We start from the raw sequence: 12,865 nt of genomic DNA on the forward strand, positions 1-12,865 counted from the left end.
TATTATTAGGCAAAGGGGATTTTTTTTTTTTTTTTTATCCCTACTTGTTCATCCTTGCCCAGTAATTTTTTTCTTCCTTGATTTCTCTCTCTAAATCTCAAAAGCTAATCACCTCTTTCGATCTAAGGGGATTCCATTAAATGTTTATTGATAACATGCTTATAGAAGCATTTCGAGCCAATCTAAAAATCTTATTCCAATTTCCTCATAGCCTTTATAATAATATTCCAAAAGTTAACTAATCTCAAGTCAATTTGAATAAATTTAATATCCAGCCCCTCGTCTCTAAACACTTGATTTCCAATTCTCTTGGCATTAGAGAAGACCAGTGGTCTATTAAGTATCTTGGATCATACCCTTTCCCTTGGTCGGCTCCCACAAAGCTATTAAAATATTATAGTTGACAAAACCATGTCTCGTGTTCAAAGATGGTGCGAGGGTCTTATTTCCAAAGCAGGTAAGACGGTGTTAACACCCAAGGCCACGCCCACTCAAATCTTATCCCTCGATCGTTTATGATTTTTGATCTCTCTTACATAAAGGGTGTTCGCCCTTACGAATGAGATCCATCAACTTGGTCCTGATCTGGAGGGGTTTGGAAGAATGATTGATTACCTTTGGAATCCTATCATTGAGGCAGGGAGTTTTGCTTTTGTGTTGCAATGTTATTGCTCGTTTTTGTCTCCTAACTTACCCTGCTTCGTCTTCTTCTCTCCAACTGCTATCACTGTTGTCGGAGGCTGCTGCTACTCCTGCAAAGCTCACAAGTCCACCATGCTAGAGGCACTGACGGCGTTGGTTGCTGTGAAGCGCATCATTGGAAGCACCTGTTTTGGGTTGTTTCTAACTCACACAGTGGAGGATAGTTCACAAGAAACCCACCCGCCCTTTCAGACAAGATCTAATTAACTAATAGAAGCTAAAAAAACGAACTAATAAACTGCTTTCAGACAAGAACTAATTAACTAATAATAGAAGCTAAAAAAATGAACTAATAAACTGCTTTCAGACAAGAACTAATTAACTAATAATAGAAGCTAAAAAAATGAACTAATAAACTGCTTTCAGACAAGAACTACACGTGAACAACTAGCGAGGAGACTCATCAGTAAATGAAATACCTCTTCTTTTCTTTCATTTTTCTATTCCCTTTGCCTTGTGCAAAATATAATCTATTATTCATTTTCTCGGCAACCCAAACAAATCAATAAAATGTTCGGGCAGTTCTTTCCCTACTCGGTCTTCTCAATAATATGCCAGACTTAACCTCATTTGGGTTAATCCAGCCAGTCTCTATGGCCCTACACTGTTCTGTTAGATTTCCACAATGTTCGTTTTTGTCGGCATACAAAAAGGATCTGCTCTCATCGCTGTGATGTTTGACACACCCAGGCCTCTCAGCCTCCACCTGGTTGATTTCCCTGCCTGAAGAATTAGCAATGCATTCAGAATCGTCGCCTCTGTGGTGATCTGGCATTGACCCACTTAAGACTGCTCTTGAGGAATCTCTAGAGCTCAGAGGAGAACGAGTGAATCCATCAGACTCCTCAAGGACTCTTAGGGGGCTATTCAAGTTGACACTGTCTGACTCTCCAGACATGCGTTCCCAGTACTCTTCAGTACTTGTTGAGTCCCTTGTGCTCTCGGTGCTACAAGAGGAACCTTCATCGAAGAGAGAAGAACTGTCGCTGGAAGAGTCGTTCCGCAGAGGACGGAGCCTTTCATTGAAAAGATCTGATGAACGGAAATTGGAATGGTCACTCATCGTCCGCTGTGGGTAAAAACAAGTCCCTTGCTGTGCTACTGATGGACCACCAGGCTTTAATTTGCTTCTAGTCTTCCTTGCTTGTTCAAGCTCATGGGCCAAAGCTTTCCTTACGGAGGTTGGAGCACGTGGCGAACACCTAATTTGAAATGCCAATTCACTGAGAACTTACAAACACCCAACTGAAACAAGATTGTGACTCCAGAACATTCAACTTTACCTGGCATAAAGAAGCATGTATGCACCTTTTGATAAGACCTCCTCAAGCTCCACGGGATTTACCTGTGCAAAGAGATGGAATATTAAGGCAATTCATTGTTGGATATTCCGTGTACCCATTATGACATACAACTAATTTTTGTTTTTCTAAGATTTTATGGATGGCATTGAATTAAGCAGCGCATGACCATTAGGATGATCGGTACCAGGTATGCAATTTAAACCTCGTCGTGATACTAGAGTGTCATGTACAAAACATAGGTTCAAAGAGAAATAAGAGAATGATTTGCTATTGCATAAATCACAATTTAATTGTGTAAAAGGTGCATCCATCTTCATCAAATTAAGTGAAGTTACCTATCAAAACATAGAACTAAGCAGATTCTATCTCTGTTCCAAATCAAGATGAAATAATGCTTAGAGTTATTCAGACAATTCTAATATAAGTATACACATTCTCTATCATATACAGGAATAAGTTTGTCAAAAAGGCCTTTCAATCAGTATAAGAATTTAACAAGCATTATACCTTGCTATCATTGATCTTGTACCACTTGCCTTGTGTGTCCTTCACATAACAAACATAGTGACCAGAAAAGGAAGCATTCTTGACATCTATGTGAACAATTGCAGCATACAGCCGGTAAACAGGGGACTTGTCATCTCCACTCATGTAAGGAGCTAAATCGAGGTACTCATGGAACCGGACAGGTTTGTTGAGCTTGCCAAACATACCAGACTGCAAAAAGAATAGAAGACTATCTTTATTCTGTCTACCCGAAAGGTGGTAAAGATATCCTACCAGTCCCCTCAAATAACTGAATTAACTGGAGACAAAGAAACTTATTCCAAATATACTTATGAGGTAAAATGACAAGCAAATATCACTTCTAGCTGAACTATAAGCTATAAGTCAAACAGAAGAAAAACGTTTTGCTTACAAGTAATTACCTGAAATCGTTTCAACACAATGGTCAGGACATTCGGTGCCTCCGATATTGTCAACCTCTTTTTCGCTCGCTCATAAGACTTACATCTGACAAGAAAAAATACACAGTATAAGATCCGTAAAAATAAGAAAGCATCACCTGTGAGTACCATTATAATCATAGAGAAACAGGTAGCAAAATATGTACTATCTGCATATTCATCATGATGTATAAATGTGTCAGTTGTATGTCAGTTAGGGCTGAGTTATATCGGAACAAATTTTACTAACTTGATCTGGTAGTCACCTTGGTGACTATCATCATGGTGGGAAGAACAATAACAATCACAAGCTACTTCTGATACTATGAGGTTATAGCCCTATATGATTTGCATAAACAAGCAGGGAAAGCTGTATTAATGGAAAAGGAACTAGCCTAGTTAGTCAATTTCTTAGGAACTTCAAGTTTGATTCATGCCAGACCAACTGATAATTAAGCAACCAAATCATGGACAGCCCTTGGTGATCTGTTCTACCTTGAAAACTCAATTGGACAAAAAGAAAATCATTATGATGCACTACCCACTATCCTTCTTGTGATTCTGATTTCTTAGTCATCAAAAGATGAGATACAAATTTCTTTATAAAGCCTAAACGACCAGTAGTATTGCCAGAATATAATTTCCACATATGCATTAAAGAATAATCAAATATAAATCGTATGTTCATCTCCATCATGAGAATTTAGGATTGAAATGTCATTTAGGCATATTAAGTTGGTTAACAACATTAACTGTCGATGTGGCAATGTTGGTGACCCCAGAAAATCCTTATTTTAGACTTTTTTTTCTAATTTTAGACTTTGCAGCTTTCCCTCACTTGGCTGCTCATTCTCTACTATCTCTTTGCAATTTATGATAAAAGCTGGGTAGCAATAATATAGACATATTTAAAAGGTTTGTCTTATGAACTGAATGTGCTCAGAAGGAAATTGTCGGAAAAAAAAAGATCAAAGCTGTTTTTTCTGACCACAGGGTTTGATACCAAAATTACTCCATAACGTATTCTAGCATGTTCAACTTTCAACAATTAAAAAACATGGAAAAACCAACCTGCCACATTCATACTTGTTCTCCCCATCCAAAATTTCTGGAGATGTAAAACGGAGAAGTGCTTCATCAAGGGTAGAGATATTGCCATCTATCTCTACAGTAAGATCCATCATTCTTTCACATCGCTCAGACTTGCTCTTGCATCTACTGCACCTTATCTGCATTCATTAATCATCAGCCATTTAGCAAATTATCATGATTAGACATCCAAAATAAACAGTTTTAATAGTATATAAAATAAAGTTTAAAATTAACTTGCCTTGGATCGCAAGTAGCCACCAAAAGTTTGTTGTATGAGTGTTGTTTCTTCTGCTAATGGGCCATCTGGTTTTTTTCCAGCTTCCATTAAGCAAACAGACTGCATAGCATCAATAGCATACCTGCCAAAATGTATGAATAAAATCAATACTTTTAACTATAGTAACCCTTTGAAAAGGAAGCTATATTTAGCATGGTTTGTCTTATCGATCCATACTGGTGTATCGACCCGTTGTCGGTACAGTATATACCGAGCTGTACCGAGTATACTAACACATGATATGGTGAGACATACCGATGTAACACCCATATCGGTCTCTTGTTGGACTAATACATACTGCTCATACCGAGAGGTATGTCTCGGTACGGCGAACCTTGATATTTAGTCACCATAAGGATTCTCCTCATCAACTAATTCCTAATAAATTTTTTATAGGTGTGCATATTACGATTGTATGAAAGAATAGCTTTCTAATTGAATCTCATATGCAATAAGTCAGCCAAGATAGTTTAGTGTTGACCACTAGGCGTTAGAGAACAAACTGAACAAGCCAAACTTAACAGAAAATACTAATCCCAAAAGAAAAATAAGAGGCGGGAGTAAAATAACCTAAAAATATGTATCCCCAAGAGTGCAAGTAGCATTTGCTTTGTGCTCACGTTTGCAGTGCAGTGGCACAGTCAGATACATGTCTTATGCAAACAGCCAATTGGCATAACCAAAATATGCAAAAACAAGATCCTTGCTTAACCTAATATGAACTTCAGCTAACCCCAGACAGCATCAAGTCTCTTATTCATCATTTTTTATCATGAACCTAAAATTAAGAGAGAAAAATTATAAATCACAAACTAATTCTGGCAAACCCTAGTTTGCATGCACCCAAAGAAGCACAAGCCACCTGGAACCAAGCATATTTACTTTTGATCATCCCAACCCATGCCTTCACGTCCTAATTATAGAAGCTAACAGTATCCTTATCCATGTACGAATATAAAAGTAGTTATTAGCAAAAAAAAATCTCAAAAAATAAATACAAATAAAGTTTATGTCAACATTTCTCTTATTTAATATCATGTCCATATAAAACTAATGACAAGGATTTGAGAGTTTTTAAGGCAACATCCGATGTTCAATCTCACCTTAAGAATTCATGGGCATCTTCTTCTTGCCCATGGCCAAAATTACTTCCAATATTGTGTAAATGAGAGAGTATACCAATGGGGGACAAAGGAGAGTTCCCTTCCTTTGCCTTCATGGCAAGCCTTTCAAGTTCACATGTAAAGCACCACTCTTTCTTTGGACCTAGTAGCAATGGTAAAAATTTAAAAGATCTGTGTTTTTGAATACAGCAATAAGAGAAAAAACAACAAAACAACATAGATGACATACTTACATATTTTTGAGTGAAGACCTTCGAGAAAATATGCAGTCAATGGTCGAGTAAATGCCAAGCACTGGAGAACAGCATTAGCATAACAGCTGCAATCAACAAACAAACATGTTTGAGGAGGAACATTAGTTGATTGACTGTACATAGATGGTTTAGGTCCTCATATGCCACGAAAAGTGCACACGTGCATCCATTATATCATGACAATAGGAACTAAGTCAATATGATATATATTAGGAATGCAATATATGCATAGTTCATCATATAAGTAATCAATTTCTTTAATTGTATCAGTTCAGAAATCTGTGAGAACATATAGATTTGTAATGAAAGTGCTTCCAATCTCCATATCAAGATATTATATACAGCTAAGATGGATTATAGGAGTTGCAAACGACTTCAGGACAATAGTTGATCATAAGTTATAATTCAGAAGTCTTAACAGTGAAGAAAAGGAGGGCAGAATGATTTTGTAAGAAGCAAAACAACTAACATACACGGGAAAATTTTTCAACTACAGAAACTATTACAACTGCAGATAGCTTGCTGCCAGTATCTTTGACAAAGAATTAACATGCCAGCTAGAAACAGGAAAGGTACGTGGGTGCTTGTCCATGCACCTTGCCCCTGGTACATACCTGCACATGTAACTGCCATGACCAGGCATGAGTACAGCATGAATGATTGGTTCATGTCCAACCAAGTACAGCCACATGGCTGGCAAGCAAACTCAGCAATCATTCTGTTTGACTAGACTAGATATGGGGCAAAGTATAAGCAGCAGTAGTATTAAAGAACTGGAGTATATAAGAAGCAGCCAAAAACACAATTTATATGGGGCAGCACTTGTTTATACCTATTTCCACAGTTAATAAGACCACAGGGACGCAATTCAATCTTGTCAGAGTTGTAGAGTTTAATGAAACGATCATATGGAAAAAGCATCTGCAAGGCCAACAATAACAATATAGTAAGCTGGAGAAGTCCATGAAAATCAACTTAACTACAACAGACTTAAATGCCAGTATGCAAATTCTTGTCATCTATACCACTCTGTTGATATTGAAGCAGTTCACTTACCAATTCTGAAGAGTAAAGCCTTGAAATCTTAGAAGATGTAAACTCCTTAACAACTCTTTTCACAGATGTTGACATCCCATTTGCTATAGAACCATAAGTATCAGGTGATCCGACAGGTCCTCTAGGAGCATTACTAACCTTTGAGGATTCATAACATACAACAGGGTGAGCACCACCATTAGAAGATAATTGATCAGAAGCATATGCTAATGGTTGCGAAGTTCTGGAATTCAAAGACTGTATATCAGTGCTCGTCCCATTAGCAACAGATCCTAATATTTCTGTGTTTGAAGTTAGCATCTCCTTGTGCTCCAATTGAGACTTAGCTTCTAATGATTCAAATGCATGAGAAGAAATTTTTTCGGATCTTGAAAATGTATCTGGATGAATCCCATTACCAACTCCCCGAGGAGAAGTGATCTGACTACCAGCAACTTCAGGGTGCTTAGCACTTGTATGATCAAAAGATGAAGTTGCTTTTAAGCCAGATGGTTCATTCGACATGAATTTATCTGCCTCTGCTTTGCATGTGGATGCCTTCTCCTTTATATTACTGAAGCAAGAAGTGTTATTTGCCAAAGGACTTGATCTACCAGGCTCAGAAGTTAAAGATTTGGAAGGATCTACATAACTAGCATCGGCCACTGTTCCAAGGCCGCTAGTAGAACTATCAAAAGATGAAGATTCTCCCGGCCTACTATCATGGAGCGGAAGTAGATTGCCAACGGTCAAAGTATCATCAGGAGTTCCAACACTAGGACCAGAAGTCGTTTCCATTCCAGATACATCCATAGAACCACTTTCTTCATGTTTGTTTTTTTTATTAATATCATTATAAGAATATGCGAGTTCAGATGCAGCAGGCCTATCGGAAACCATCTCAACTGCTTTGGTATTTAGCTCGTCTCTATGCCCAAAACTATTCTCAAAAAAACCAGAGTGTTCAGCTTGCACTCCCTTCAAACCAGAAAATTTTAGTTCACCACTATGGTCATCACTAACTTGTGGAGGATGGCATTCATCCTTGTGGCCTTGTCTCCAATGAATAATCTGGCATTTGCCAGAGCTACAATAAACAATGAAAGAAAAGTTCAACTTTAAGCATGAACATTGGTCTGTAATTTATGCAAAAAGATAAAAGACGCCACGATATTACAGGATAGCCAGTTGCAGTACAGTACGGTACCTGTGTTGAAATTTTCATATTCATTCATGTATAACATCAAACAAGCAGATTAAGCACCCATTAGTAAATAAATTTTTTATTTAAACGGGTGAAACTTGTATCATTGTGAGTCAATCGATTGGTTTCTCTACTACTAATCCATAGACGAGAAGTCTACAAACTTTTGATGGCTGAACATTTTGTTATGATAATAATTTATTATCCTTGAGTTTTTAATTTGGCAGTGGACTATAGTTCCTGATGCTTCAATGAAATAAATTTATCTCTTGCTGATGTCATGCTTTCATACTATATCATACTTCACAAAACAATGAGTCAAATCTTAATCAATTTTTCATGACCTAAAGTTCACATTACTAAGGATAATATAATCAAATTTTCATGACCAAAAATTTTAGCTGCATAGGTAACAAATTTTGAGAACCCTCACTCAATCCTGCATCACTAATCTAGCTGCGTCAGTAATGAAGTAAAAAGCTCAAGAAACTAAGATACACGTATTCTTTTATCTTGCATCACTAGAATATACACCAGTCCAGAATAGAAACTCATAAGTCCAAGCAATATTTTTGTTCCAACAATTAACATAAGTCACAATGCAGAAAGAAAGAATTAATATAGGCTGCAGCAGAAAAAGTAAAAAGTTCAAGAAGCTACTATACAAATACCATTATTATTATTATTTTTCATCACTAGAATATACACCAGTCCGAAATGGGGGCACTTATAAATTCATGCAATATTTTTATTTCAACAACTAACCTAATGTATAAAAATGGAGAACCTAACACCGACACCTTCTCAAATCACTTTCTTCTCCTAGAGAACAAGTACATGACATTTCCAGGTGGAAAAAGGGAGGTTTTGATCTTTTCCAGTCTTTTATATCTCCGCTGGGTAGTGCAGGACTTTTCTTCAACCTCAAGCTAACAACTTCAGAAATTGTCCTCCAATCGTAGGGTCAATAAAGATTCCAAAATCTCCAAATAAATAGAAGAAGCATCAATTTCACTCGCCACTAACCTAGGTATAAACAACAAACTGAATTAGGAAACAAAAATCCTTTCAGGTCAATAATATGGCGTCCAAGTTTTACAGGCTACATTGTCTTAAAATCAACAGTGAAACCCTAAATCGATATAACTCGTTTCAAGCCACTAGCCAAAATACCCGCAGAAAAGATAAAATTGAAGGGAATCAACAGAATTACAAGCAAGAACGAAGAGAATTCGAGTCTACCAACCAGTATCTGACAGCCTTGCACCGGGCACACCTTGCGGTGGCAGGGCTCAAGCACACGGGGCACTCCGGCCGTGCCGACGGGTCTTTCGCAACGGCAGCAGCAGCAGAAGCAGCCACATGTGACGAGGCAAAAAAGACCGTTATCGCCTCCATCTCCGCCCGCGCGGCCTCCTCCGCCGCGAGCCGCGCCAGCCGCCGGACCTCCGCCTGCCTCACGGAGGCCAGGCGCCATCTCCTCCGCACCACGAAGGCGATCAAGGGCACAATAAGGAGGAACACCAGAGACGCCGCCCCCGAGAGCCCTAGGTCGCGGTGTAGGGGCATCTGTCCGCCGACGCTCCCCGGCTAGCAGCTTCCGATGTCCGTCCTCCTCGGCCGCGCCGGACGCCACTCATAGATCCACCGGCGGCTGCCGCCCCGCAACCGACGACCACGATATCCCTAGAATCATCTTGCCGTTGGAGCACGATTACACGCTTCGCCGATACCGCCAATGGAAACAAGAGAGAGAAGGAAATTGGAAAAAGGAAGACAAAAGAGAGGAGGATTCGTTTATATTATTAGATCAAGGACGAACGTAGCAGAGCAGAGGATGTGGTGTTCTCGAGAACTTATAATAGAAATCCTTGTCCGAAGAGGACTGGGAATATTAATCATATATTGGTTAAAATAAATAAATAAATAATATTAAATAATTCACAAATAAATAAATAAAATCAATATTAGTTAGATTTTTATTTTTACAATGGAGTCATAGTCACCACATTTTGTTACTAATTTTAATTGGTTGCGTGAGTTATAAGAATCCAGTGAAACAACATGTAAAAGCATAATTTTGCTTTCATTGACCATGAGGCTTATGCCTTTCTACACGACAAACGTGTTGGAGAATACGAAAACGTAAGATAACTTCCTCAGATCATGCATCACGCATTCATGAATCGGTTGCATGCATGGTTTAATTCTACATCCGATTCAGTATATGAATCACATAGCAACCTCCGAAGAGAACGGAATAGGCAATCGAGTACGAAGGGGATATAGAATATTTTTAAGAATATTATTTTAAGAATATTTTAATCATTAACAGTATTAGAATTATTTTAATATATATATATATATATATATATATATATATATATATATATATATAAGAAGAAAAAAATTCTTTATTTGTTTTGGAGGAGCACTTGAAGGGAATATGCCCGTATTTATTCTTCGCCGGCTACGACTGCTGCCGTGGACCATCGATCACGGCCGTCTGATGACCGAAATCGATGACCTTTGACCGATAACGACGGCGTCGACAACGTGGACACATTTCGACGGAAGTCTCACGTCCGGGACGTTCGTTGTTCTTGAGGAGATCTCCAAGCGGGGGAAGACCCTGAAGAGCGCTGCACACGGTAGGATCAGATCTGGACGGGGTCCCGTATTTTTCGTCTGTCGAGATCCTAACGAATCTCGGCCGTTGGATCTGTTGGCCACTCTTTCTGGTTCCGCCAAGCCCATGCGTGGATCCACGTCGGCACCTGACTTTTAAGTGGCACGTGGCGTCCCCGGGAACTTACGAGGCCAGCGCTTGACGTCGCAACGACCAAGCGCTGTGTGGCATCGGATCGCCTGTCTGGGTTCGGACAGGCAACGTAATTGGGAAGCACTGCCCAGATGGCGCCACGTAGTTGCATTCCACAGGATTTGTTATTACTAGAAAAAATTATTATGTTGGTAATTATATAGTTTTCATGTTAACTCAACACTAAGCTAAACATAAAAACAATACGGCATAACCAAATGCAATCTTGATATTGAATTTGGTAGATGGATGCAACTAGAGGTCAACCCAAAGGGCCCCATTCAAGGGACATCGGAGATGTCTCCAAGCTTCAGTGGCATCACAAGTCTCATCGGAGGAAGAAAACAACACAAGCTTCTGTGGAGACTTGTTTTAAAGGTCTTGGACTCTTTCAGGTGTTTGTTGGGTAAAGTTCAAAGCCGGCCTTTCATGTCATTTGCTGCCATTTGAGAGCCAACTGTTGCGGCTGAATTTACCTTATAACTTGATGATGATGATGTCCAAAAGTTATAGGTTTTTATGTATTATCTTAAGGTTAAGGTTTGGCGAATGCTCGTAGATCAAAAGAAATTGCATTTCTACTCGGAGGACGAAAGCAACCAAATCACTTTCACGAATAGAAAGTAACATGTTGACTTTTATGGTCGCCTTCTCCTCATGTTTCAAATGTCAAAAAGGTTAAATGTGATGGTTGGATTAGGCGATCCAATTTATAAATAGGATAAGATATATTAATTACAATCTTGCTCTCATATATATATATATATATATATATAAACATGACCTCCTAAAGTTATATATAGATAGAGATGATAAATCTATTCTCTTCTCTCGTTAGTCTCTATCTCATCACTATTCGTAGTTATGTAAAAAATAAAAAGGATAAAGTGAGTCTAGCTGTGTTACTTCGTAAGGACTACGATGTGTACCAGATCCAATAGAGATATTCCATTGGTCTTGATCTATTGTCCATTAATTTTTTTTCATATAATAGTAGCATCATGATATTTTTTCATACATCAAAACCATATTTTAAAATCAAATATACATTAAATTATAGTAATATTATATCTATTCTATATTAAATTTATTTATATTATCGACTTAGAAAGTGTTATTCAATCTATTTGCTTATTTTGTTTGCGATTGTTATTGCAAGTTATAAACGTTTCCTCACCCACACGAGTGGAACCACATACGGAAACATGCTACTCGATTTTGGTTGATGAGCTATGAAAGGTGGCGGTTTACCTTAGTCATTGGCCCTATCACAAGTAATGGTTTTACAAACAATAACAATTACATAAGTAGCAACTACATAAGCTATGCGATGACACAAAAGGGCGGTGATATTGAGAGTTTTTATTATAGATGGTCATCACGAGTGATCACCTATATCAACAAATAATTTATTGTCTATGATAGTACAACTTAGAGTGATGATGTATCGTGGTCATCAACCTTACTGTGGGCAACAGATTACTGTCAACAATATTATAGGGAGTTATGATGGTAGAACTTTGGTTGGTTCTACTAGTGGTCGAGAGTAATAGTGGCATCGTGACGTTGGGCGTTGTGATGAGAAATCACACCGCAAAGTGTTGATATTAACTCGATTAAGAGATGTGGGTCTCATACTAGATGGTGCCTACTTCATCACTAATCGAGGTTTTATAAAAAAATAAAAAGAAATGAGAAGATAAAACCATGTGAGTCTAACATGGTTACTTTCTACTGATTACAATGTAATGACAAAGATATTTCATCGAGCATGACATCTAACGATACACTAGTCTGATATTGATATATCATTATTTAATTTTAATTATATAAAAAAAAATTCTTATAACAATAACAAAATAACAGTTTTATGCTTAGAGTGGTATGAGCCACGGTTTCCCTTTGTTCCTTTACCACTTTGAAGGATTCAAACTTGGTGAGTGGTTTGGTATGACTTATTGAACCATAATTAATCGATCCTCTTCAATTTTCTTAGAGGTGTTTTCATGATGTTCTTTGCACGTGTTTGAATCAGCAAATTAGGTCAACACCACGGCGTTGGTTTTGGTCACTGTGCTTATGTTCATGATGTACTTTGCACGAGT

The 12,865-nt window shown here is 38.1% G+C and overlaps 1 protein-coding gene across 1 annotated transcript; it reads right to left on the reverse strand.

Moving 5' to 3' along the window:
- Positions 1-1,109: 1,109 nt before the first annotated feature.
- On the reverse strand, positions 1,110-9,749 carry LOC135651956 (ubiquitin carboxyl-terminal hydrolase 17-like). Its single transcript, XM_065172627.1, has 11 exons — positions 9,186-9,749; positions 6,757-7,822; positions 6,533-6,621; positions 5,680-5,765; positions 5,426-5,588; positions 4,284-4,404; positions 4,025-4,182; positions 2,936-3,020; positions 2,514-2,723; positions 1,986-2,047; positions 1,110-1,904 (listed from the first exon to the last, which is right to left on the reverse strand). The coding sequence occupies exons 1-11, from the start codon at positions 9,506-9,508 to the stop codon at positions 1,205-1,207; spliced, it is 3,063 nt and encodes a 1,020-aa protein (XP_065028699.1). The 5' UTR covers positions 9,509-9,749; the 3' UTR covers positions 1,110-1,204.
- Positions 9,750-12,865: the final 3,116 nt, after the last annotated feature.

Source organism: Musa acuminata, chromosome BXJ3-10, assembly GCF_036884655.1.
Source record: "Musa acuminata AAA Group cultivar baxijiao chromosome BXJ3-10, Cavendish_Baxijiao_AAA, whole genome shotgun sequence".
Lineage (NCBI taxonomy): Eukaryota > Viridiplantae > Streptophyta > Magnoliopsida > Zingiberales > Musaceae > Musa > Musa acuminata.

Bases quoted from the DNA above. Each gene is read 5' to 3' on its own strand.
- LOC135651956 (XM_065172627.1), bottom strand. From the start codon at position 9,508: ATGCCCCTACACCGCGACCTAGGGCTCTCGGGGGCGGCGTCTCTGGTG. The intron at 4,405-5,425 runs GTGAGATTGAAC...ACATTTTGGCAG, and splicing joins GATGCCCATGAATTCTTAAG to GTATGCTATTGATGCTATGC. The intron at 2,048-2,513 runs GTATAATGCTTG...CTCTTTGCACAG, and splicing joins ACAAGATCAATGATAGCAAG to GTAAATCCCGTGGAGCTTGA.